Source organism: Sinocyclocheilus grahami, unplaced genomic scaffold (assembly GCF_001515645.1).
Source record: "Sinocyclocheilus grahami isolate Dianchi unplaced genomic scaffold, SAMN03320097.WGS_v1.1 scaffold789.1, whole genome shotgun sequence".
Taxonomy (NCBI): Eukaryota; Metazoa; Chordata; class Actinopteri; order Cypriniformes; family Cyprinidae; genus Sinocyclocheilus; species Sinocyclocheilus grahami.
In genome coordinates this window covers 418,548-441,443 of record NW_015505968.1, presented here as the reverse complement: position 1 = coordinate 441,443, position 22,896 = coordinate 418,548, and the positions used below count along the sequence as shown (strand labels likewise).

Here is a 22,896-nt window from a genome sequence, read left to right as displayed (position 1 = left end):
TAGTACAGTAAAAGAGGGAAGCAATAAACTAATGTCCATGTAACTGATGTTGATTATGTTGAGCTTATCTCCACTGTGACTGAGAGATAAAACACTTAGCAGGGGCGGTGGACAACTTGGGAGGGTGTCGCGAGCCGAGCAGTTAGCTGGGCAGAGTTCTGGAAACTACCACAGGCTCGGCTCAGTTTCCTCATTAGGGCAACATACGACACCCTCCCGAGCCCTAAAAACCTCCACCAATGGCTTGGAACAGAGCAATCCTGTGACCTCTGCGGGACCATCAATGCCTCGCTCCAGCATGTTCTGTCGGGCTGTAAAACAGCACTGACACAGGGTCGGCTCAGATGGCAGCATGACCAAGTGCTCAGGAAGCTGGCAGAGGTGCTGGAGAAAAGTCGGCAGGAGGCAAATAATCAGAGTCCATTAGAGAGTCGATGCTAGATCCACTTCCTCAGGCAGGGGGAACCCGCAGTGCATACCAGCAAGAGACCACCCACCAAGCTATTAACACCAGGGGCGGGGTGGAAGATGGAAGTAGACCTGGGAAGGCAGCTCCAGTTCCCACAGGAGATGACTTAAGTGTCCAGAAGTGTTTTGTGGCCTATGAATGTCTGATCTTGTTTTCTCTGTCTCAGTGTCATGTCGCTGGGGTTCTGGGCAGTTCTTTGCTCCGCTGTGACAAACTGGACCAATCTGAAGTGAAGAACATATTAATGTGCTTCCTGCACGTACTAAAGAGCATGTCTGAAGGTACACACACACTGAGATGATGTGAACCTGCTTGTGTTGTAGTTGTCTGTCGTTTGATTGATGCACTTGCTGTGTGTTAGATGCTCTGTTCAATTACTGGAATAAAGCTTCACCCACAGACCTGATGAACTTCTTCAGTCTGCTAGAGTAAGTGCTGCACTTCACCTCACAGCACACACACACACACACACACTCCTGTCTCATTCATTTCTCATCTGATTTCAGAGTGTGTCTTCATCAGTTCAGATATATGGGAAAGAGACACATTGCAAGGTAATGTCTTTTTTTTAACAAACATTTACTAATATTGCACGTTTATAATAGTAGATTATAAAGATATAGTGAGTAATATATAGAAATATAGGTAACGCATTACAATAAGGTACTAAATGCTAACTTGAACAATGAGCAATGCATCTGCAACAGTGTTTACTGATCTTTGAATGAATGTTGGTTAATAAAAATACAATTGTTCATTTTACTTCAGGTCTATTAAATAATATTAACAGATACTTTTGATTTTAATCATGTATTTGTGAATATTGAAATGAACTAACTAAGGTTAATAAAAGCTTCAGTATGTGTTTTTCATGTCAAATTGTACTTGAATAATGGTAACAAATGAAACCCTATTATCAAGTGTTACACCAATATATCATGTTATAAATAAATTACATCTAAATAATGTTTTATAATAGCATGTTTTGACTAAGTAACCACCACTCTGCTAATGGCCAACATATAGAAACCAACAGCAGTTAATAACAAACACATTTCAGCCGGCCACTAATAATGATCACAGAAGCTTTATTGTTGTCGGAGAGTGTTTAATGAGCTCATAATAGAAGCTGATGTTAAATATTGACTCTGTCATCAGGACTCTGGAGGGATCAGGGCCGGTGGTTCACGAGCGACGCTCTCAGACTCTTCCTGTGTCCCGCAGCAGGACAGGAGCCTTGCATATGAGACTGCAGCAGCTCAACAGTCTGGACAACTCCTACACGTACAACCACAGTGAGACGCGCACAAAACCAGCTAATACATCTGCAGCTCTCTGTTGTCTTTCAATAAAAGACCAGAAAAGAAAGCTTTCTTCTGTTTTATTTGTAACATTTAATGTTGGAAGTATTGGACTTAATTTATGAGATCAAATGAAAACTGGTCAAAGATTATTTAGGGGAATAGTTTACCCAAAAATGAAAATTTGCTGAAAATGTATTCATCCTCGGGCCATCCAAGATGCAGATGAGATTGTTTCTTCATCAGATTAGGAGAAATTAAGCATTGTATCAGTTGTTCACCAGTGGATCCTCTGCAGTGAATGGGTGCCGTCAGAATGAGAGTCCAAACAGCTGCTAAAAACATCACAATAATCCACAAATGATCCATTTCCAGATCCATGCGACTCCAGTCCATCAATTAACATCTTATGAAATAAAAAAGCTGCATGTCTGTAAGAAACAAATCCATTTTTAAGACATTTTTAACTTGAAACTGTCGTGTCTCGCCAAAATACTAGTCCATAACACCACTTGCAGTTAAGAACTCAATCACTTCTTGACCTCTTACATTAAAACCCACTGACAAATTTGTAGAACCTAATATGCTGCTTGTAAACGGTTGTAAACAACGATTGATCTGTGCATATTTCTCTCCTGATTCAGATGAGATGACTGGAGAAAGGAATATTATGGCTAGAGGGCTCGTATTTTAGCCAGAAGCTAAGTTAAAGTTAAAAACGGCTAATAATGATGCATTTGGTCGTTATCGTTAACTGATGGACTGGAGTGGTGTGGATTACTTGTGGATTATTGTGATGTTTTTATCAGCTGTTTGGACTCTCATTCTGACGGCACCCATTCACTGCAGAGGATCCATTGCTGAGCAAGTGATCCAATGCTACATTTCTGAAATCTTTCTGAGGAAGAAACAAACTCATTTACTTCTTGAGCCTGTAAAATGAACACATTTTCATCTGTGTGTGTGTGTGTGTGTGTGTTTGTAGCTTACAGCCATTCAGATGCAGATGTGTTGAATCAGTCTCTGTTGGAAGGAAACATTGCCACAGAAGTTTGTCTAACAGTTCTGGACACACTGAGCATCTTCATCATTGCCTTTAAGGTCAGACATCATCATCATCATCATCACCTGCTCTCACGAGTGATGCTCATGTGCTTTATTCCTCACTGATAACAGTGTGTGTGTTTATTTGTTTGTTTGCACTCAGACTCCGCTGAGTTTGGATCATGGCCACAATCCCCTCATGAAGAAAGTGTTCCAGGTTCATCTCTGCTTCTTACAAATCAACCAATCAGAGACGGCCCTCAAGCAGGTCTTCACTTCCCTTCGCACTTTCATCTACAAGGTGAGTGTGACAATAGAATAAGCACATAAATCAATGGCTGTCAATGGGATAGTCCATCCAGAAGTGAAAATTCTGTCATCATTTACTAGGGCCCTATGATTTCTGGGGTGTGGAAAATAGAGAATTTGGAAAAATGTGGATTAATAAATCAAAAGTATCAAAAGTGTACAATTAATCAAATTGCGATATGGACTGGGTCTGTGAAAATTCAACTCCAAAAGACTGATATTTAAATATGGAGTCTGCATGTTCTGCGTGTCTCTGTGTGAATGAGCTGCACAGTTTTATATAATAAAGATAAAATAATTAAACCTTTATTTTTTTAAGGAATATCACACAATTGTTGCGCAGCACTTTGTTAACAACATAAATAAATAATAGGAATTGTTACGTTTTCATTTGATTATATTTTTAAAAGATTAATTAAATGGTTAATGATGTATGCCTTCATTTAATTACCACTGTTTTTGATAATAAGTGTGTATTAAATCATAGATCCAGATCAATTAAAAGAGAGTAAATTGTTATAAATTATAAAATTGTTATAGTTTTATTAATTCAGTTGGTTAGAATTTATGATCATTGAAATTGTATTAAACCATTAAATTGGAATCCAGAAAAAATAAAACCGAAAGCACAGAATTCGTCAACAGTAAAGCAGAATTTAGGACACGTACAAGAATTTTTGAAGAATGCTCATGCTGCTGTTTTCCTGTGTGTCCAGTTTCCTTGTACGTTTTTCGAGGGCCGTGCGGATATGTGTGCATCTTTCTGCTATGAGATCCTGAAGTGCTGTAACTCCAAACTGAGCTCCATCCGCAGCGACGCGGCTCGTCTGCTCTACTTCCTGATGAAGAGCAACTTCGACTACACTGGACGCAAATCCTTCATCCGCACGCACCTGCAGGTGGAAAAACACCACGTTTATCACGTGACGCAGAAGTCACAGTGTGTGGATGTGTCTGGATTGCTTCATCCAGTCTTTACACGTGGTGATGTAATAGCGACGTCATGTTGTGATTGGTTGTGACTCCTCAGGTGGTGATTGGCGTCAGTCAGCTGATCGCTGATGTCATCGGAATAGGAGGGACGAGGTTCCAGCAGTCGCTGTCAATCATCAACAACTGTGCCAACAGTGACAAAACTATCAAAGTAAGTTCATTTCAGATACACTTACATGCAAACAATCCTGAAAAATGAGCAGAGATGGATCCTATTATTGTGGGAATTATCTAGTTTTTGGGGACAGACGGATTTTTGGGGGGGATTAAAAATGCAATGTATTTTGGAAATAAACTGAATTTTGAAAACTCTGAAAAGAAATGTTGTTTGTCACATGTAAGCTCTTTTGTACAAATGGTCAGATATCTAAGATGACCCTTGAATCATTCTCAGATATATAATATATTAATGTACACTACCATTCAAAAGTTTGGGGATTGTACGATTTTTTAAATGTTTTCTCTTATGCTCACCAAGGCTGCATTTATTTGACTGTGGTGGGGGGGAAACAGTAATATTGTGAAATATTATTGCAATTTAAAATAACTGTTTCCAATTGAATATCTTTGATGCAAACCTGTATTTTCAGCAGCCATTACTCCAGTCTTTGGCGTCACAGAAATATGCTTGTTCACATATTAGAAACATTTCTTATTATTATAGATATAGAAAACCGTTGTACTGCATACTATTTTTATGGAAACCCTGATGCTTTTTTTTCAGGTTTCTTTGATGAATAGAAAGATTAAAGGAATGGCATATATTTGAAATATAAATCTAGAATGTTACTTTGGCAATTTACACAATCTCAAAACTATTGGATTGAACCATAATAGCTTGTTCCAGGGCAAATTAAGTTGTGCACAAGCTCATACTCTTACATTTGCACATTCACACACAGTCTCTCGTCCCCTTCCCTCTCCTGCAGAACACAGCATTCCCATCTGATGTGAAAGACCTGACCAAGAAGATCCGGACTGTACTGATGGCCACGGCTCAGATGAAGGAGCACGAGAGAGATCCGGAGATGCTGGTGGACCTGCAGTACAGTCTGGCCAAATCTTACGCCAGCACTCCTGAGCTCCGCAAGACATGGCTGGACAGCATGGCCCGTATCCACGTGAAGAATGGAGATCTCTCTGAGGTACAACACACACAGTGACACACACACAAATCTTCATGCATGTCTAACATACTGTGAAGCTCATGTTCTCTTATTTGGTTCTCTTCAGGCAGCCATGTGTTATGTGCATGTGGGAGCGCTGGTGGCCGAATACCTGAGGAGGAAAGGTTAGACACACACACACACAAACACATGCTATTATAGTCAAGGGATCGTCACCTTTAGTCATGTGGAGGTAGTGTGAAAAACACGTTAGAGTACAACAGTGACCCTGGAAAATCTCTGAAATAAAATGTAAAAAAAAAAAAAAACATCAAGGCATAAGGCACTTTCAATAAATATTAAAATAAAATGTACAATATAAAAAAATGGAAGAATATTTAGAACCAAATGTTGGTTTGTAGTTACTAACAGTTGTATATTTCAATAAATTAATAATATTAGTTAAATGGTCTTTAAAATGACAATAATATAGCTTATCGCAGTTATTTCTGGGGCAATATATCGCACAACAAAAAGTTGTTATCGTGACAGGCCTACATGTGACGGCAGTCTGAGATAACTGAGACAACCAGCGGTTGTAAAAGACACAATTGTAGGTCAGTGTTCCATAGTGAGCAAAGTACATGTTTGGGGTCAGTAAGATTTTTTAAAAATGTAATGCTTTTATTCAGGTAAGGATGCATTAAATTGACAGCATATATTTTTATATTGTTTAAAGAAATATATTTTAAATAAATACTATTCTTTGAACTATTCATCAAAGAATTGTGGAAATAAATGTATCACAGTTTCCACAAAATATTAAGCAGCACAACTGTTTTTAACATTGATAATAAATGTTTCTTGAGCAACAAATCAGCTCATTATGAGCACAGAATGATTTCTGAAGGATCATGTGACACTAAAGACTGGAGTAATGATCCTGAAAATTCAGCTTTGTATCACGTGTGTGTGTGTGTATATATATATATATATATATATGTATATATATGTGTGTGTGTGCGTAGTAGTATATATTAAATATATACTATTTAAAAACAGTTTCTTTAAATTGTAGTAATATTTAATAATATTAAAAAATTATATGTTTTATGTAATATGTATGTTGTTACATTCCACATTTTTATATATAAACTATTGAATTGAGTTTGAAGTATATATAATATAAAACAGTTTATATATATATAAAATGTACACTATTGTATCATTTTCTGATTTTGGGATACTGGAATAACATCTTGAAAAATGTAGAAGTTACTGCTAAGTGTCTTAATTGTAATTTATTTATGTGTATTAGGGCTGTCAACCGACTAAAATATTTAATCGCGATTAATCGCATGATTGTCATGAGTTAACTCACGATTAATCGCAACTTAATCGCACATTTTTATCTGTTCTAAATGTACCTTAAATTAATACTTTTCAAGTTTTTAATACTCTAATCAACATGGGCATGGACAAACATGGATGCCTAATCTAAATGTATGTTTATTATTAGTGAAACCATAGTCAACATAGAGCATGAAGACTAGACATGTTTCAAAGGTCATAGCTGTTTTTCAAAGAACTTGTTCAAGTCTTTTAGACACATTAAAAAAAGAACATAGAAATACCAGGTTCCCATTACTTCTCTTTATTTGCATTATTTGCAGGACAGGGCAGCTCACTTCTTCCGAACATGCAACATGTACATTTATTATTTATGAATACATTTGTTTTCCTCTCTGTGCCCACATACTGTAATTTGATGCAGCTAAATTCTCAGTAAAACTGTTTTCATTTATATATTTTACTGTTTCTGTTGTCAGACAACAGAATGAATATGAAATAGTGACTGAAACGCGATCCTTTAAGACTACATAACCAGCTAGTTAGTTCCATTAAAATGAATTTGCATTAACGCGTTAATTTTGACAGCCCTAATATATATGTGTGTGTGTGTGTGTGTGTGTGTATATATATATATATATATATTTTTTTTTTTTACACTTTTGAAAATCCTGCTGTCTGGTCTGTAATTGCTGAGATTACTTAAGTCTTAACTACCAAGGACACATATCGAATTTTTTGGGATAATTACTCTTAATGATTCACTATCAGTCTAGTTTCTTTTCTCACCTTCTCTTTTTCCTCATATCTCTCTCTCTTTTCACCATGTCTGATAAAGCCCGTGAAGTTATCACTCAGTATATTACTCACATTATGCTGCAGTTCTAAGAATTAAGACGCTTAATGACCAGGACTCACTCCAAACAATGACCTTTCACCTTTTCTACCAGACATTATCACACAACTGGCTGCAGTCATACTGTCTGTTTTTAAAGTGGTAATGCTTCAGGAAACGATGTCCGTCGCTCCAAATGTGAATTGTAATGGTTGTTTGTGTGTTTGTGCAGGCATGTTTAAACAGGGCTGTACTGCATTCAGAGTGGTCACACCAAACATCGATGAGGAAGCGTCCATGATGGAAGATGTGGGGATGCAGGATGTTCACTTTAATGAGGTGACTATCTGTCTGACAGTCAACAGACCATTCGTTCACCTCAGAGGTCAAAAACAGCCATCGTGCTGAGCAGAAAGCAAATTCACACAATATAACAGATGGAGTGATGGGAAACCCACCTTTTAGCTGGTATCAGAAGCAGAATACAGGAGAAGCGAGTTTAAGATTGATTTTATACAATGAAAAATAAATGGCAGAATTTAGTAATCAAAGGTCAGCAGCAACAACACCGATAAATGAAGTGATATTAAATCCATAAAGTGCTTGATTCATTTTGAGTATTGAATCTGTATTGCGCATGAGATGAGTAAAGAGCACTGCTGCAGAAATATATCTCTGACCCCTGACTTCCTGGATATATATTTCACTACAATATCATCTGTGTGAGTAACTCCATAGGAATCCATTGTTTCTATTAAAAAACACATTGAATATCCATATCTGAATCTTCTAAGATGGACGATGTGAATTGTCTGTTCACACTGAATGCAAAACTGTTGCGTGGCATTACACAATCACAGCCGAGAACGTATTTGATGTTGAATATTTAATTTTGAGGTGGAAGTTTTTGGACCAATAAGATTTCACTGGAGGCAGGGTTATCATATTTTGATCAACGAAATGCCATGCGTTGTTTGTCCCATCGCAGCAGGTTAGGATACAGCATTATAGAGTGTCAGAGCTGATTTAGTTTAACATTAGTACAGTAAAAGAGGGAAGCAATAAACTAATGTCCATGTAACTGATGTTGATTATGTTGAGCTTATCTCCACTGTGACTGAGAGATAAAACACTTAGCAGGGGCGGTGGACAACTTGGGAGGGTGTCGCGAGCCGAGCAGTTAGCTGGGCAGAGTTCTGGAAACTACCACAGGCTCGGCTCAGTTTCCTCATTAGGGCAACATACGACACCCTCCCGAGCCCTAAAAACCTCCACCAATGGCTTGGAACAGAGCAATCCTGTGACCTCTGCGGGACCATCAATGCCTCGCTCCAGCATGTTCTGTCGGGCTGTAAAACAGCACTGACACAGGGTCGGCTCAGATGGCAGCATGACCAAGTGCTCAGGAAGCTGGCAGAGGTGCTGGAGAAAAGTCGGCAGGAGGCAAATAATCAGAGTCCATTAGAGAGTCGATGCTAGATCCACTTCCTCAGGCAGGGGGAACCCGCAGTGCATACCAGCAAGAGACCACCCACCAAGCTATTAACACCAGGGGCGGGGTGGAAGATGGAAGTAGACCTGGGAAGGCAGCTCCAGTTCCCACAGGAGATATGCAGCACCACATTAAGACCAGACGTGGTGCTGTGGTCTGCAGCTGTGAAGTCAGTGATACTGATCGAGCTGACAGTGCCATGGGAGGAGGGACTGGAAGCTGCCTACGAGAGAAATAAGGCGAAGTATGCAGACTTGGTCGCGGAGTGCAGAGAAAGTGGCTGGAGGGTGAGGCTGTACCTGGTGGAGGTGGGAGCCAGAGGCTTTGTGGGCAGATCATGCCTGCTCAAGGACCTGGGACTATGGGGAGCCACACTGAGCAGATCCACCAAAGAGCTCTCTGAGGAAGAGGAGAAAGCAAGCCACTGGCTCTGGCTGAAACGACGAGACAATGCTTGGGGAGTAACATCGAATTAGGGTTTGCTGCAGGGGGTGTCAGGTAGATGTCCCTGTTCACTGCCCCGCCACCAGGAGACGTTCTGGGGTAAGGGGAGAAACGTCAATGAGCGGTGGTCCCCAGCTGAAGACCCTGCAGAAAAACCATGTGGTATGCGGTCAGGTTTAGGCCCGCCTCAGGGAAGAGGACGCCCCTGCCATGCATAGTCCACCATAGGCACCGTAGGAGGTGCGACAGGCCTAAGGTCCAGCAGAAAGACCACCTCGCTGTAATGAATAATCAACAGCCTTCAGCCCTCTGAAGCAGGGCTATTATAGTTAACAAACACTAAAACCATTCATTAATATAGTTTTATATAATTTCTATTTAAAAAAAATATACAACTATATAGACGTTTTAAAAAAAATGACAAACAAAACAAAATTAGTAAAACTTTAACAATTCAATTGAATAAAAACTGAAAAAGAAAGAAAAATGGAAAATACAAAAATAAAAACTAATGCAAAACTCATTGAGCAATAGATGACACTTGCATTGTTATTTTGTATGTTATGTGGAGACATCAAAGTGAGACTAAATACTTTTGTATTCACTGTATACTTAGTATCTTTGTTGTAAGGGTATAAGTGTGTGTTTGTCTGTGGGTCATAGGACGTCCTGATGGAGCTTCTGGAAGAATGTGCTGATGGATTGTGGAAAGCGGAGCGTTATGAGCTCATCTCTGACATCTACAAACTCATAATTCCCATTTATGAGAAACGCAGAGACTTTGAGGTACAGCAGTAACACATGTTTTGATATCTAAGGATGGGTTACCGCCGCATACCTAAGTTGATCCATTTCAAGGTTTCACTCCCTAAAATGACACACTTCAATGCAGAAATGACACCTTCCCTTGAAATCAGAGCCGATGTGTTTCGTAAACTCTGTTGCTCATGTTTGTGGCAGAGACTGGCTCACCTCTATGGCACCCTGCACCGTGCCTACAGTAAGGTCACAGAGGTCATGCACACAGGCAAGCGCTTGCTGGGAACATATTTCAGAGTAGCATTCTTCGGACAGGTGAGTCTCATCAGCTTTACTCATCATGTCTTTATCAGGACGAGCTCTATAATGACTTTTAGTGGTGTCTTTATTTATCTATTATTTATTTATTTAATTGTGTCTTTATTTATCTGTTATCTGTTTCTCATAAAAAAACATGTGCAGTGCGGTGGTACACGAGGACTGGAATTGAGAACCACTGCTCTAATGTATAAACATTGCAATCTCCATTTGTTTGGTAACACATAAAATGTCCATGAACATCAAGATATGATGAGATAATTGTATTGAATGTGCATTTGTAGTGCACTTCAAATCGTAAAAGTAAAATACTGCACGTAATATATAATTGATGCAATAAAACGCCACTTCAATGTGCACTTTGTAATAATGTCAAATGAAAAGTTTTACTTTAAAGTACGTTTTAAATCATTATGTTTCAATAATCTTTTTGTCGTGCTTTTAAGTACACTTATTTTGATGTGTGACTAACATACTGAAGCACATGTAAAGTACTTGATTATAATTTTAACTGCAGTGTGTTATTTGATATTTACGGAAGTTCTAAGCGGCCATGCATTATTATTTTTTTCCTTCTTGTTTTCTCGTTATAATGACTTATTTTCTCGTTATATCGACATAACGAGAGTTGTTTTCTCGTTATAACGACTTAATTTTCTTGTGATCTCGACATAACGAGAGTTGTTTTCTCGTTATAACGACTTAATTTTCTTGTGATCTCGACATAACGAGAGTTGTTTTCTCGTTATAACGACTTAATTTTCTTGTGATCTCGACATAACGAGAGTTGTTTTCTCGTTATAACGACTTAATTTTCTCGTTATATCGACATAGCGAGAGTTGTTTTCTTCTCTCGTTATGTCGATATAATGAGAAAATTAAGTCGTTATAACGAGAAAACAACTCTCGTTATGTCGATATAACGAGAAAATTAAGTCGTTATAACGAGAAAACAACTCTCGTTATGTCGATATAACGAGAAAATTAAGTCGTTATAACGAGAAAACAACTCTCGTTATGTCGATATAACGAGAAAATTAAGTCGTTATAACGAGAAAACAACTCTCGTTATGTCGATATAACGAGAAAATAAGTCGTTATAACGAGAAAACAAGAAGGGAAAAAAAAATAGTGCATGGCCGCTTAGAACTTCCGTAGATATTACATTTAAAGTATCATAAATGCTTGTCAGTAAATTTGACAATACACTTTGAACCATATTTCAAAGACAATAGAAGTAATCCTACACACATTAGCGGGTCAAAAAAAAGTTCAGCTAATTGCATTTAACATAAATTTAAACTATAATCCATTTTCACTTATATGCAATTAACATGCAATTAAGTGTGCGAAAATTTGCATGCAAGTGTATTATTTTTGTAATTAGTACTATTTTCAAGTGTATGTTGTGACTTTTTGTTGTGACCCAGCGATAGGCTTACATTCAGTGATTTGGAAACAGAAATATACTCCCTTCTAAAGCCATGTTTTGTAATGTCTTTCCAATATGTACTTATCTGCCACAATAATGTAATACCTTTTGGCAGAACATATTGGTAAAAATGTGAATAACTGGCAATTAAATTTTTTAACTAAGAGCCCTAAAAAAAGTCATTAAAGAATTAGCAAAATGCTTTTTACTATAATCAACTTCCCAAATGTATTTCAACTCAGCTACCTATTTCTTGTTTTTTGTATTCTTTTCATATGAAATGACTAGTAAGATAACACCATAAAATGGGTGCTTAGTTAGACCGCAGTGTCTCATCGTGCTCCTCTCATCTGAAGTGTGTTTCTGACTGCGTGCAGTCATTGATGAGTTGTTTCTGTCGCTGTGGTGGTTTGTGTCTCTAGCAGTACCAGTGTAATGACTCCGAGATGAACGAGGTAAACTCAACGGTAACACTTTATATTAAGGTGTCCTTGTTACACATGTTACATGTGCTTACTATTATAATAACAATTAATTATGCATAATTATATGCAAGTAACCCTAACCATATAGTAAGTACATGTAGTTGATTAATAATACTCAGTACTTATATGTATAATTACACTGTAACAAGGACACCTTAAAATAAAGTGTAACCAACTCAACATTAGTTCTACGTGTGTGTTGTCCTGCTGGGTGTGGAAGTCATCATAATCCCTGTTTAATAATTAGGATCAAAACACTTTTACAGTATTTATACCTCCTAGTATTTCCAGATTGCTGTTGAAAATAATTGTGTCTTGTGGCTAACTTAGTACTCAAAAATTAGTTGGCAAGTAGCCTGATTTTGTTTCAGGAGCAGGATTTAGAAGTTGAGTGAGTTTCTTCCGATTGATTCAGATGTGCTTGTTGTTTTAGGGATTCTTCGAGGATGAAGACGGGAAAGAATACATATACAAGGAGCCCAAATTCACCCCGCTGTCTGAGATCTCACAAAGACTCCTTAAACTGTATTCAGACAAGTTTGGAGCTGAGAATGTCAAAATGATTCAGGATTCTGGCAAGGTAAGAAATGTACAGACTTTTGATTATCAGAACAAAGTCTGATTCACATTGCAGCTTATTCTGGTCAAGAACTACCCACACTCCTAAAATTAAAGTTTTTTGGTTCCATGTAAAACCTTTAACATCCATGAACCTTTCCATTGCACTAAAGTTTCCTTAGATTATTAAATTGTTCTTTATACTAAGAAAAAATGGGTCTTCTATGGCATCACTGTGAAAATCTTTTTTCTTTAACGGGAAGAATTTTACTGACCCGTAAAATGTGTCATGGTTTTATGAAATTGTATACAGTATATCATATATAAATCTTGTATATACAGTATACACCACCATTCAAAGGTTTGAGGTCAGTAAGATTTTTTTGAATTTAGTTTTTGAATAAATAATAATAGTTTTTGAATACAGAAGTCTTATGCTCAGCAAGTTTCCACTTATTTAATCAAAAATACAGTAAAACAGTAATATTGTGAAATATTAACATATTTTAAAATGTAGTTTATTCCTGTGATGTAAAGCTGAATTTTCAGCACCATTACGCCAGTCTTCAGTGTCACATGATCCTTCAGAAATCATAATAATATGCTGCTTTAATTCTCAAGAAACATTTCTTACTATTGTAAATTTTGAAATCAGTTGTACTGCTTAATATTTTTATGCAAACAGTTTTTTATGATTCTTTGATGAACAGAAAGTTCAAAAGAGAATTACATTTTTTTGTAATTTTATAAATAAATTGCTGTTGCTTTTGATCAATTTTATGCATTGTTGCTGTGAAAAAGTTTTATTACTGACCCAAACTTTTGAAAAGTAGTGTAAGTAAGACAGAAACACAAGTCTAGGATGTCTTATGTATGTGCTGCTATAAAATGGATAGTTCTTGTCCTGAAGCTGAAACTAAATTATAGAAGATAGCAATGTGTAGCGATGAGTAAGTTACTTTTTGATAAATTGGTATGCAATTGATTTTGATGGTGTATAACTGCAATGTGGGCTTTTCTAGAAGATTTTAAGGTTTAAAGGGGTGGTTGACTGTTTTTTTTCTAGGCTTGATTGTGTTTATGGGGTGCAGTCTAACATGTGTTAATGCTTCGTTTTTTTAAAAATGCATTATTTTTCACATAATTTACCTTTATTCCAAACCGCTCTGTCCCTTCTCTGAGAAACGCGCTGATCATTTCCTTCTTTTATGAAGCCCCTCCCTCAGAAATAGGCGATGGGCTTTGATTGGTTAGCTAGCCCAGTGTGTTGTGATTGGTTAAACCACCTCTAGTGCACATCTAAACGTCCCGACCCTCACCTCAGTGGCATGTGCTCCGGTTGTATTGTAAACAAAGGCGTTGTTAATATCGCTTATCAGTTTGAGCTCGATTGAGATGCAGAGGATATTATTGAAAAGGATCGTGCAGAACCTGTGCAAGCACGGCTTTTAAAGTATTAAGAACCACTGCTTTAGAACATTGATTTTGAAACTTGTGAATCCATTAGAATCGTTAGAAGACAGAATCGCGATTCATATATGTATAGATTTTTACGTGCACCTCTAGTTTTCTCTTCCTCTTCTCTAAAGGAGCGCAGCATGGCCTCGCCCCCTTTGCTGCCTTTTCCCGAAGGTGGGGTTTATCTGGGTTTGTGATGTCACAAACCCGGGAAGTAACTCGTTGTAGTCCCTATGAGCCATTTTTGTAGGCATTAAACTGCCAGAATAAACTCCGTCTGCATTGAACTTTCAGCTTCGTAACTTTGCAGATATTGTTTATGCTCAAACAGCAACATTACACACTAACTAACGTTAAAAAAGTGAAATCGCAATGAACCACCCCTTTAAGAATCAAGATTTGTGTTTGCCATGAGGTGTAGAAGTCCAGACATATTTAACCAGTGTTGAACAATGTAGCTTAACTAGCACTACAACTATAACTGCCTTTTAGCTAAAGCTTCATTACTGTTTGGTGCAGATTAATCCAAAGGATCTGGACTCTAAATACGCCTACATCCAAGTGACTCATGTCACCCCATTCCTGGAGGAGAAGGAGTTGGTGGAGAGAAAAAACGACTTTGAGAGGAGCCACAACATCCGTCGATTTGTCTTCGAGATGCCGTTCACCGTTTCAGGCAAAAAACAAGGCGGCATAGAGGAACAGTGCAAACGCAGGACTATCCTCACCAGTGAGTACACACACTTAAGGCCCGTTCACACCAAGCACGATAACGATACAGATATAGTTCTAAAAATCGTTCTCAATAATAAAGAATAGCAGCATCCACAACTATAACGATAAAGGCACAGAGAAACGATATCGTTGGAATCACTTTCAGAACGATGTTTTTTCCAGCTGATGAACGATAAAAACATTGACAGCCAATCAGAATCAATCCTGCTATGACGAGCTGGAGAATTTAAAGTGGCAGACGAGTGTGCGCTTGGAATAATCAGATGATATCGTCCGCTGGTGTGGACGCAAATATAGTTATATTTATAGTTATCGTTATTGGTGTGAACGGGGCTTTACATACTACATACTGACCATAGAGACGAGAGATAGAGATAAGTGACTGACACTTCCAGAGAGTCCCGTGATAAAAAATCAGAGTGTCAGCTGAATCATTTCCCCGTCTGTGCTGTTTGACAGTTATTTGATCCTCCCAAACACGAAGTACAGCCCTTATCTTCACCGAGCAGATCCAGACGGTCTCTGTGTCTCTAAGGCTCAGCGTACATGTCAAGACTGCTTAAAAGCATCTCATGAGGCACCTCATGAAGTTGGTAGAGTGAATGTCCAAAGCGAGCAGAGCTGGGCTCAAATATAAGAGAGATAATCATATTCAAACCGTTCAGTGTTCAGGATTTTAAAAGCGCTTTTCATTTAACCTTTTATAGACCAAAAACATTCTACTAATCTAGACTGTAATATAACATCTAACTTTATTCTTGGTTAGAGTTCACTAGTAAATCTTCCGTTCTTTCTCTTCATCTCTCAGCCACGCACTGTTTCCCATATGTGAAGAAGCGGATCGCGGTGATGTATCAGCACCATGTGGATTTGAACCCCATTGAGGTGGCCATTGATGAGATGAGTAAGAAGGTGTTGGAGATCAGACAGCTGTGTTCCTGCAGCGATGTGGACATGATCCAGCTGCAGCTCAAACTACAGGGCAGCATCAGTGTGCAGGTACACACACACACACACACACACACACACACACGAGTTAAGTTTTATTAAGTCTGTAAACCTGCCTGTTACCCTCTCTTTAGGTAAACGCTGGCCCTCTTGCCTACGCCAGGGCTTTCCTGGATGATGCCAGCACTAAGAAATACCCAGACAACAAAGTCAAACAGCTGAAAGAAGTTTTCCGGTAAAACACACACTTCAGTCTCTGAGCAGTCCTTCATCTAAAACTATCATAAACAACATTGCATATATATACATTTTTGTAATTCATAGTTTTAGTCAGCAGTGATGCATTAAATTGATCAAAAGCGACAGTATAGACATTTATAATGTTACTAAAGATTTCTATTTCAAATAAATGCTGTTCTTTTGAACTTTATCAAAGAATCCTGAAAAAAATGTATCAGGCATTTCCACAAAAATAAGCCTGTTTTCATTATATTTTAACGTATTGAAATAGAGAATAGTTATTTTAAATTGTAATAATATTTTACAGTGTTACTGTTTTTGCTGTATTTTTGTTCAAATAAATGAAGGCTTGTTGAGCATAGACTTCTTTTCAAAAACAGACAAATCTCACAGACTCTTATGTGCAATGTATAATAATGAGCTCACATTGAACTACAATTAAACTTCAAAAGAGCTAAGAGATTAAAAATGATGAAAGACCCTATGAAATAACACAAAAACACTTATGTAAGCATTGGAGTTATGTTAACTAAATTATGCATTTTTTATTTTATTTAAATAAATCTAATCTTATATTTGAGGGTGGGTTTTTTTATAGCCGCCTTGGGCACCTTTACAGCTCTGCGTACTCTGTTTCCTTCACTATATTATTTTGTGTAGAAATTTATTGTAACAATTTATGTGTGTGCACACATTGACTGGTATCGAAATTGAAATATGAAATTGTGTGTATTTGTGTGGTGCTTTGCAGGCAGTTTGTGGAGGCGTGTGGTCTTGGTTTAGGTGTTAATGAGCGTTTGATTAAAGAAGATCAGCAGGAGTATCATGACGAGATGAAGGCCAACTACAGAGATCTCACTAAAGAGCTGTCCGCCATTATGCACGAGCCTGTAAGACACACAAACACACTGATCTTAAACTTCTGATACTTGAATTTTCTTTTTTTTCTTTAATCTCTCCTTGTTTTCTTTTCCTCTTTTGCTTTCATGGTCAGACTGAATGGTAAATTATTTCATATAACTGAAGCATTGTTAGGCCTGCATGGAATCTGCAGCCACAGAAACCCACAGGATTCACACACCTGTCATTCAATGCTTTATACCCATGCTATTTTAAATAATACTTTCTGCATTCTCTCATCTCCATTTAAAATGCTTTCTTACTGAAATTATGAGTTTCTTATATAGTCTGAGTCTAAACTCATAGAGGCATAATTTGAATTGTGTAAAACCTCTCTTTTCATGTTGTGAGATCATGCAAACGCAACCTAAATGATGTCTGTAAATGTTTGATGTAGTGCTGTCAAACGGTTAATCTAACGCATCCAAAACCAAGTTTTAACCATTTACATTTACAAGAACCGCCATCAGCATCTGATTTGAAGATGTCATATGTGATCCATGTGTCTGTGAGTGTGAGTGTGCAGCAGACGCAGGTTGAGTGGGCGTGGCATTGTGATGAGGTTACACTGGAGGTGCGGCGGGGCTTGTGCAGACACAAATGCTAATGTTCAACATTATGCCTATCGTTATTAAATATTTTTATACTGTGGGACAGCTGAATGTGATATTGTTTTATCTGTATTTAACAGTCTCGGCTCTGCTGTATTTAAACTGATAATGTCCCTAATGCTTTGAATAAAATCTCACACATTTCTCAAACACTTTCAGTTTTTTTAACCATAGATTTTTAGCCAGCATTAATCATCATATTATATTTTGTTTTATCTTGTCTTTTGTATGTTGTTTTGTCCTTTGTTTGTTGTGTTTTGCCTTTTCGTCTCTGTTGTTTTTTTTGGCTTGTTTAGTTTTTTGTTTTGTTTTCTTTGTTTTTTCTTTAGTTTTTGGGGGGTTTTTTTGTCCTTTTGTTTTGTCATGTCTTATTTTTTATTTTGTATTGTTCATTTGTTTGTTTTGTTTTGTCTTATTTTTGTCTTGTCTTTAGTTTTTTGCTTTGTCTGGTGTATTTTTAGTTTTGTCTTGTCTTATTTTTGTTTGTTTTTGTCTTGTCTTTAGTGTTTTGTTTTGTTTTGTCTTATTTTTATTTCGCTTTGTTTTTGTCTTTTGTATTTTTTGTTTTGTTATTTTTTGTTGTCTTTTGTTTTGTATTATTTTTGTTTTCACTTCTCTTTAGTGTTTTGTCTTGTCTTGTTTTTTTGTTTTGCTTTAGGTTTTTTGTTGTTTGTTTGGTCTTTTTATGTGAAGATTTGACTTGATTTAATGTTGCTTCTTCTGTAATCCACTATAAACAGTGTAGAAATACCGTGTGAGCTGGTGTTTATACCCTATGGACTCCTGAGTATTATCTATCAGTCTTGCTCTTTTTCATGTCATAAAGCAGACAGGCCACAGTCCATGTTAATAAGACACACACACACACACACACACACACACACACCTGTTCCAGCTGCTCTTACTCAGACATCCTGCCCTGGTCAGGTCTTTTCTCACACAGGTATCCAGCAGGTCACACACATATACACACACTTCTGCTGCCAATATGCCAGGTGAGGACCTTGTGTGTGTGTTAAACCATTTACATGCACAGAAATTATCATTACTATTTGTTTGATGTTGAATGTGAACTAAAAATTGACCAATCTCGCAGACGAAAAGATGGACGAGACTAAGAAAACGAAGAAAAAGGTAAGATTAATGAAATAATTTTAGCTACATGTTTCTGTTAACATGCTTGGATACAGCACTCTGTGAACAGCCAGCTTCTTTGGCAATGAATGTTTGTGGCTTACCCTCCTTGTGAAGGGTGTCAATGATTATCAAGTCTTCTGGACAACTGTCAGATCAGCAGTCTTCCCCATGATTGTGTAGCCTAGTGAACCAAACTGAGAGACCATTTTGAAGGCTCAGGTGTTTTGAGTTGATTAGCTGATTGGCTTGTCACCATATTCTAATTTGTTGAGATAGTGAATTGGTGGGTTTTTGTTCAATGTGAGCCAAAATCATCACAATTAAAAGGACCAAAGACTTAAACTACTTCAGTCTGTGTGCATTGAATTTATTTAATACACAAGTTTTACAATTTGAGTTGAATTACTGAAATAAATGAACTTTTCCACGACATTCTAATTTATTGAGATGCACCTGTATATGCTATTTTTGGATATACTCTGTAGTAGACGTGTGTGTTTTGGAATCAAGTAAATGTCTGTCAGTGTTTACAATTATTATGGAATATGATGATGTGCTTCCAAATGTTTACAGCTTATGTAATGTATGTTTGTGTGTGTTGGTACAGACGGCTGAGTGTTGTGGCTATCCAATCAGCATTTTCTTTATTGTGGTCAATGAGTTCTGTGAGAGGTTTTCCTACTATGGCATGTGAGGTAAGTGTGTGTGCGCATTTTTGTCTCTCAATAAAGAAAAGGCATGTAAAATACTGTGTGAATATAAGTAGTACATGTGTGATGAAATGTTGTAGCAGCAAGTGTCAAGTAGATGTGACAATATAATCAAGACTATGAAAGAGCAGATCAGTGTTTTCGATCAAACAGTTGTGTAGTGATTCCCACAGGACACAAACCGCCATGGTGTCCATCTGCCACAGGTTTTGTGGACCTTTGGATATTGTACTCTGAAGATGTGGGGTCAATTAGTAATTACAGGCTACGTGGAGAAATACACATGCGTATTTGTGAAACAATTTGAATAATGCCAAGTTTCATATGAATTGGAAAAACTGTCTAGGACTGGTTTCTCTAAGATGGTTAACACATGCCAAATTTCTTCATGGAGACACAATCGGATTGATCTTTATTATTTTATATATTTATATTATTATTATTATTTTAATAGGAGACTCTAATAATGCTCTTTACATCTTGAATAATGCCATTATATTGTTTTTTTTTTTTTTTTTTTTTTCAGTCCTTAATTTTTTGTTTTCGTGATAAAGGCATGAACAAGACACATGTAATTTCATGTGGGCATGTTTGAGAAAAAGTTTTTTTGGATCATGTAAGAGTTCCCTTGAATGTGATAATTATCTGATGGTTTCAGAATGAAACATTAATTTTTGTTTTTGTTCATATGGTTCGTGTTGTGTGTGTGTAAATGTAAATTAGCAATGTAATTATTACAGTGCCACCTAGAGCTTGGCACATGTTATTGCATTTGCCTATGAAGGGGCTGTGCTTGAGACCATACTCATTTGAAAAAAGATTCATAAATAAACTCTCTCTCTCTGTGTGTGTGTGTGTGTGTGTGTGTGTGTGTGTGTGTCTAGCTGTGTTGGTGCTGTATTTTCGGTATTTTCTGCATTGGGATGATGACCTTGCGACCTCGATCTATCATGCCTTTGTGGCATTGTGCTACTTGACCCCCATCTTGGGTGCCATCATTGCTGATTCCTGACTCGGGAAGTTCAAGTACGTTTTTTGTAGAGCTTTAAGGGGCAATTCCCATGCTGATGAATCACAATCTATCCAGCACTCTGAGAGTGAGAGCAGTTTATACAGACTGTCTTTGATATGTGAGTGTGTGCTGTCATGACTGTAATGCTGATCGTGTTTGTGTGTTTTCAGAACAATCATATACCTGTCCATAGTGTAAGCCATTGGCCAGGTCACTATGGCTGTCAGCTCTATTCATGATATAACAGATGCAAACAGAGACGGCACACCGGATAACTTCACCTTCCACACGTGAGTCAATCGACACACCATACACCTCTGTTCCTCACCCAAGGCAAGGCAAGTTTGTTTCAAAATACCTGTAAATTTGAGTGTGTTTTAGTAAAAAGATTTGCTCATGCCAGCAGCACAAGCATAGCAGATCTAGTCCGCCAAGACTAATCCTCCTTTCTTATCAATGAAATGCTGTTAAAATCTATTTCAGGAGTTGTCATTTTTGAACTCTCTACATGAAACTACACTAAACAGCCTTGATAGAACTGAATCTATGAAGTGTGTTCCTCTTCCAGTTCAAGGGGGGGCGGCAGACCCTGATCATCCCCTCTGACCCAACCATCATGTATATGGTGAGTGTCCACCAAGCAAATATGGTCAAAAACAAATTTATTAACTCAAGAAAAATAGCGGTTGCTTATGCAAAAGTCAGCACAGGAGACCAAAGAGGCAAACTCATGTTTCGCAGTTCGCTGTCTTCAGAAGTTCATGTTTGGTGAACTCTGACCTGCAAATTCATAATCACGGGAAGACATGTGACCAGTAGAATATCTTAGCTTAATTAAAAGAACATAAACTTCAAAGCTGCCGGTTTGCAGAATTGCAGGAAACTGGAGTACATTTTGGAATTAATATTATTTGTTGAATTTATGTTTTTTAAAAAGACGCAGAAGAGTGTGACATCACGACTGAAATTTTGCATGCTCAAAGTCTAGTGTGAGCGCCCATTAACACAACAAATACATAAAAGAAAAGAGAAAAGAGCGGTTAAGAAAGCATCTGATCATAGAGACGTGGAGATGTTTGCACCAGCTCTACGATTGTGCAGTCCAGTGTGTTCATGTCGTTACTCACATCTGAACTTGACAGACTGAGTGAACAAATGGAAACAACCTGGAAAGATTTAGAGCGCATTCATCTGTTATATAACCATCATGGACCAATGGCAGATCGAAGGCTGACACAAGGTTTTACAGAATATAACAGCTTATTTGGACTGAATTTCCAGGGGACCACCCAGATTCAGTACATACTGATGCATTAGTAATTAGTAATATATGAATTTTGGAATTTTTTTTTTAACAAAGAACAATTTTATAGATTGTCTTGCAGTGATCAACTTATCTCAACACCTGCACTTCAATAGAGCATAACAGTCGGTTCTGAAAGTTACATTTTTTTTTCAACACAGACCTACCACGAGATGCAGAGTTCAGCTCCAATCCCAATTAAGCACAGCTGAACAAGCCAATCGAGGTGTTCAGGGCTACTTCATGATGACAGACAGATGTGTTTGATTGGGGTTGAAACTGAAACTGCAGGAAGGATCTCCAGAAGCAGGGTTGGAGACCCCGGATATACAGTATGTTTCTGTAGAAGCCACAAAATGTAATTTCAACTGAGGCTTAGGACTAAATTCACGATCAACATCTACACTACCAATAATCCTGAAGAGAAATCCACCAACAAATCTGACAAGTTGCATGAATTCAGCAAATGTATATTTTGATGAAACAGTTCAGCAGCAATCTCCCACACTGTGAATGATATAATCGATTAAATCAATAGTTTAATAAATAAACGATCACCAGCATCTACTACCCGAATTAAATTTCAAAATATATAACAATGGAAAGTACAATGATTAAAATCATCAGATATACATCGTCATAAATAATCATTCATTTTCACACTGTAAATACTCAAGATATACTCCACAAAATATTCAAGATGGATTTGACCGATTAAAATTCATGAAAGGAAAACAGATCTAATTCCTCATTCATACCATTTGGAGCCAGAGATTTAAGTTTATAGATCCAAACTGTTGTATAATTGTGATAAACATGGGATCACATGTAATTCATGTTCTAGCCATGGGTATATTAATGTATTGGTGGACGTGAAGGTTTGTGTTGTATACAACTGGAAATTGTCCAGCATTTAAATGGAATACGTGAGTTTTTAGAGATTGAAG

The 22,896-nt window shown here is 37.4% G+C and overlaps 1 protein-coding gene across 1 annotated transcript in view; it reads left to right on the top strand.

Moving 5' to 3' along the window:
- The window catches only part of LOC107561722 (dedicator of cytokinesis protein 9-like), a 60,415-nt gene extending 43,213 nt beyond the window's left edge, over window positions 1-17,202 (top strand). The window contains exons 40-58 of the mRNA XM_016246196.1: window positions 460-750; window positions 831-897; window positions 976-1,023; window positions 1,628-1,764; window positions 2,756-2,871; window positions 2,978-3,115; window positions 3,840-4,022; window positions 4,154-4,267; window positions 5,046-5,261; window positions 5,350-5,407; window positions 7,640-7,746; window positions 10,007-10,129; window positions 10,304-10,417; window positions 12,275-12,307; window positions 12,771-12,917; window positions 14,873-15,083; window positions 15,897-16,087; window positions 16,171-16,271; window positions 17,028-17,202. Coding sequence (XP_016101682.1) covers window positions 460-750; window positions 831-897; window positions 976-1,023; window positions 1,628-1,764; window positions 2,756-2,871; window positions 2,978-3,115; window positions 3,840-4,022; window positions 4,154-4,267; window positions 5,046-5,261; window positions 5,350-5,407; window positions 7,640-7,746; window positions 10,007-10,129; window positions 10,304-10,417; window positions 12,275-12,307; window positions 12,771-12,917; window positions 14,873-15,083; window positions 15,897-16,087; window positions 16,171-16,271; window positions 17,028-17,202 — 2,570 coding nt within the window. The remainder of the gene's footprint in view (window positions 1-459; window positions 751-830; window positions 898-975; window positions 1,024-1,627; window positions 1,765-2,755; window positions 2,872-2,977; window positions 3,116-3,839; window positions 4,023-4,153; window positions 4,268-5,045; window positions 5,262-5,349; window positions 5,408-7,639; window positions 7,747-10,006; window positions 10,130-10,303; window positions 10,418-12,274; window positions 12,308-12,770; window positions 12,918-14,872; window positions 15,084-15,896; window positions 16,088-16,170; window positions 16,272-17,027) is intronic.
- Window positions 17,203-22,896: the final 5,694 nt, after the last annotated feature.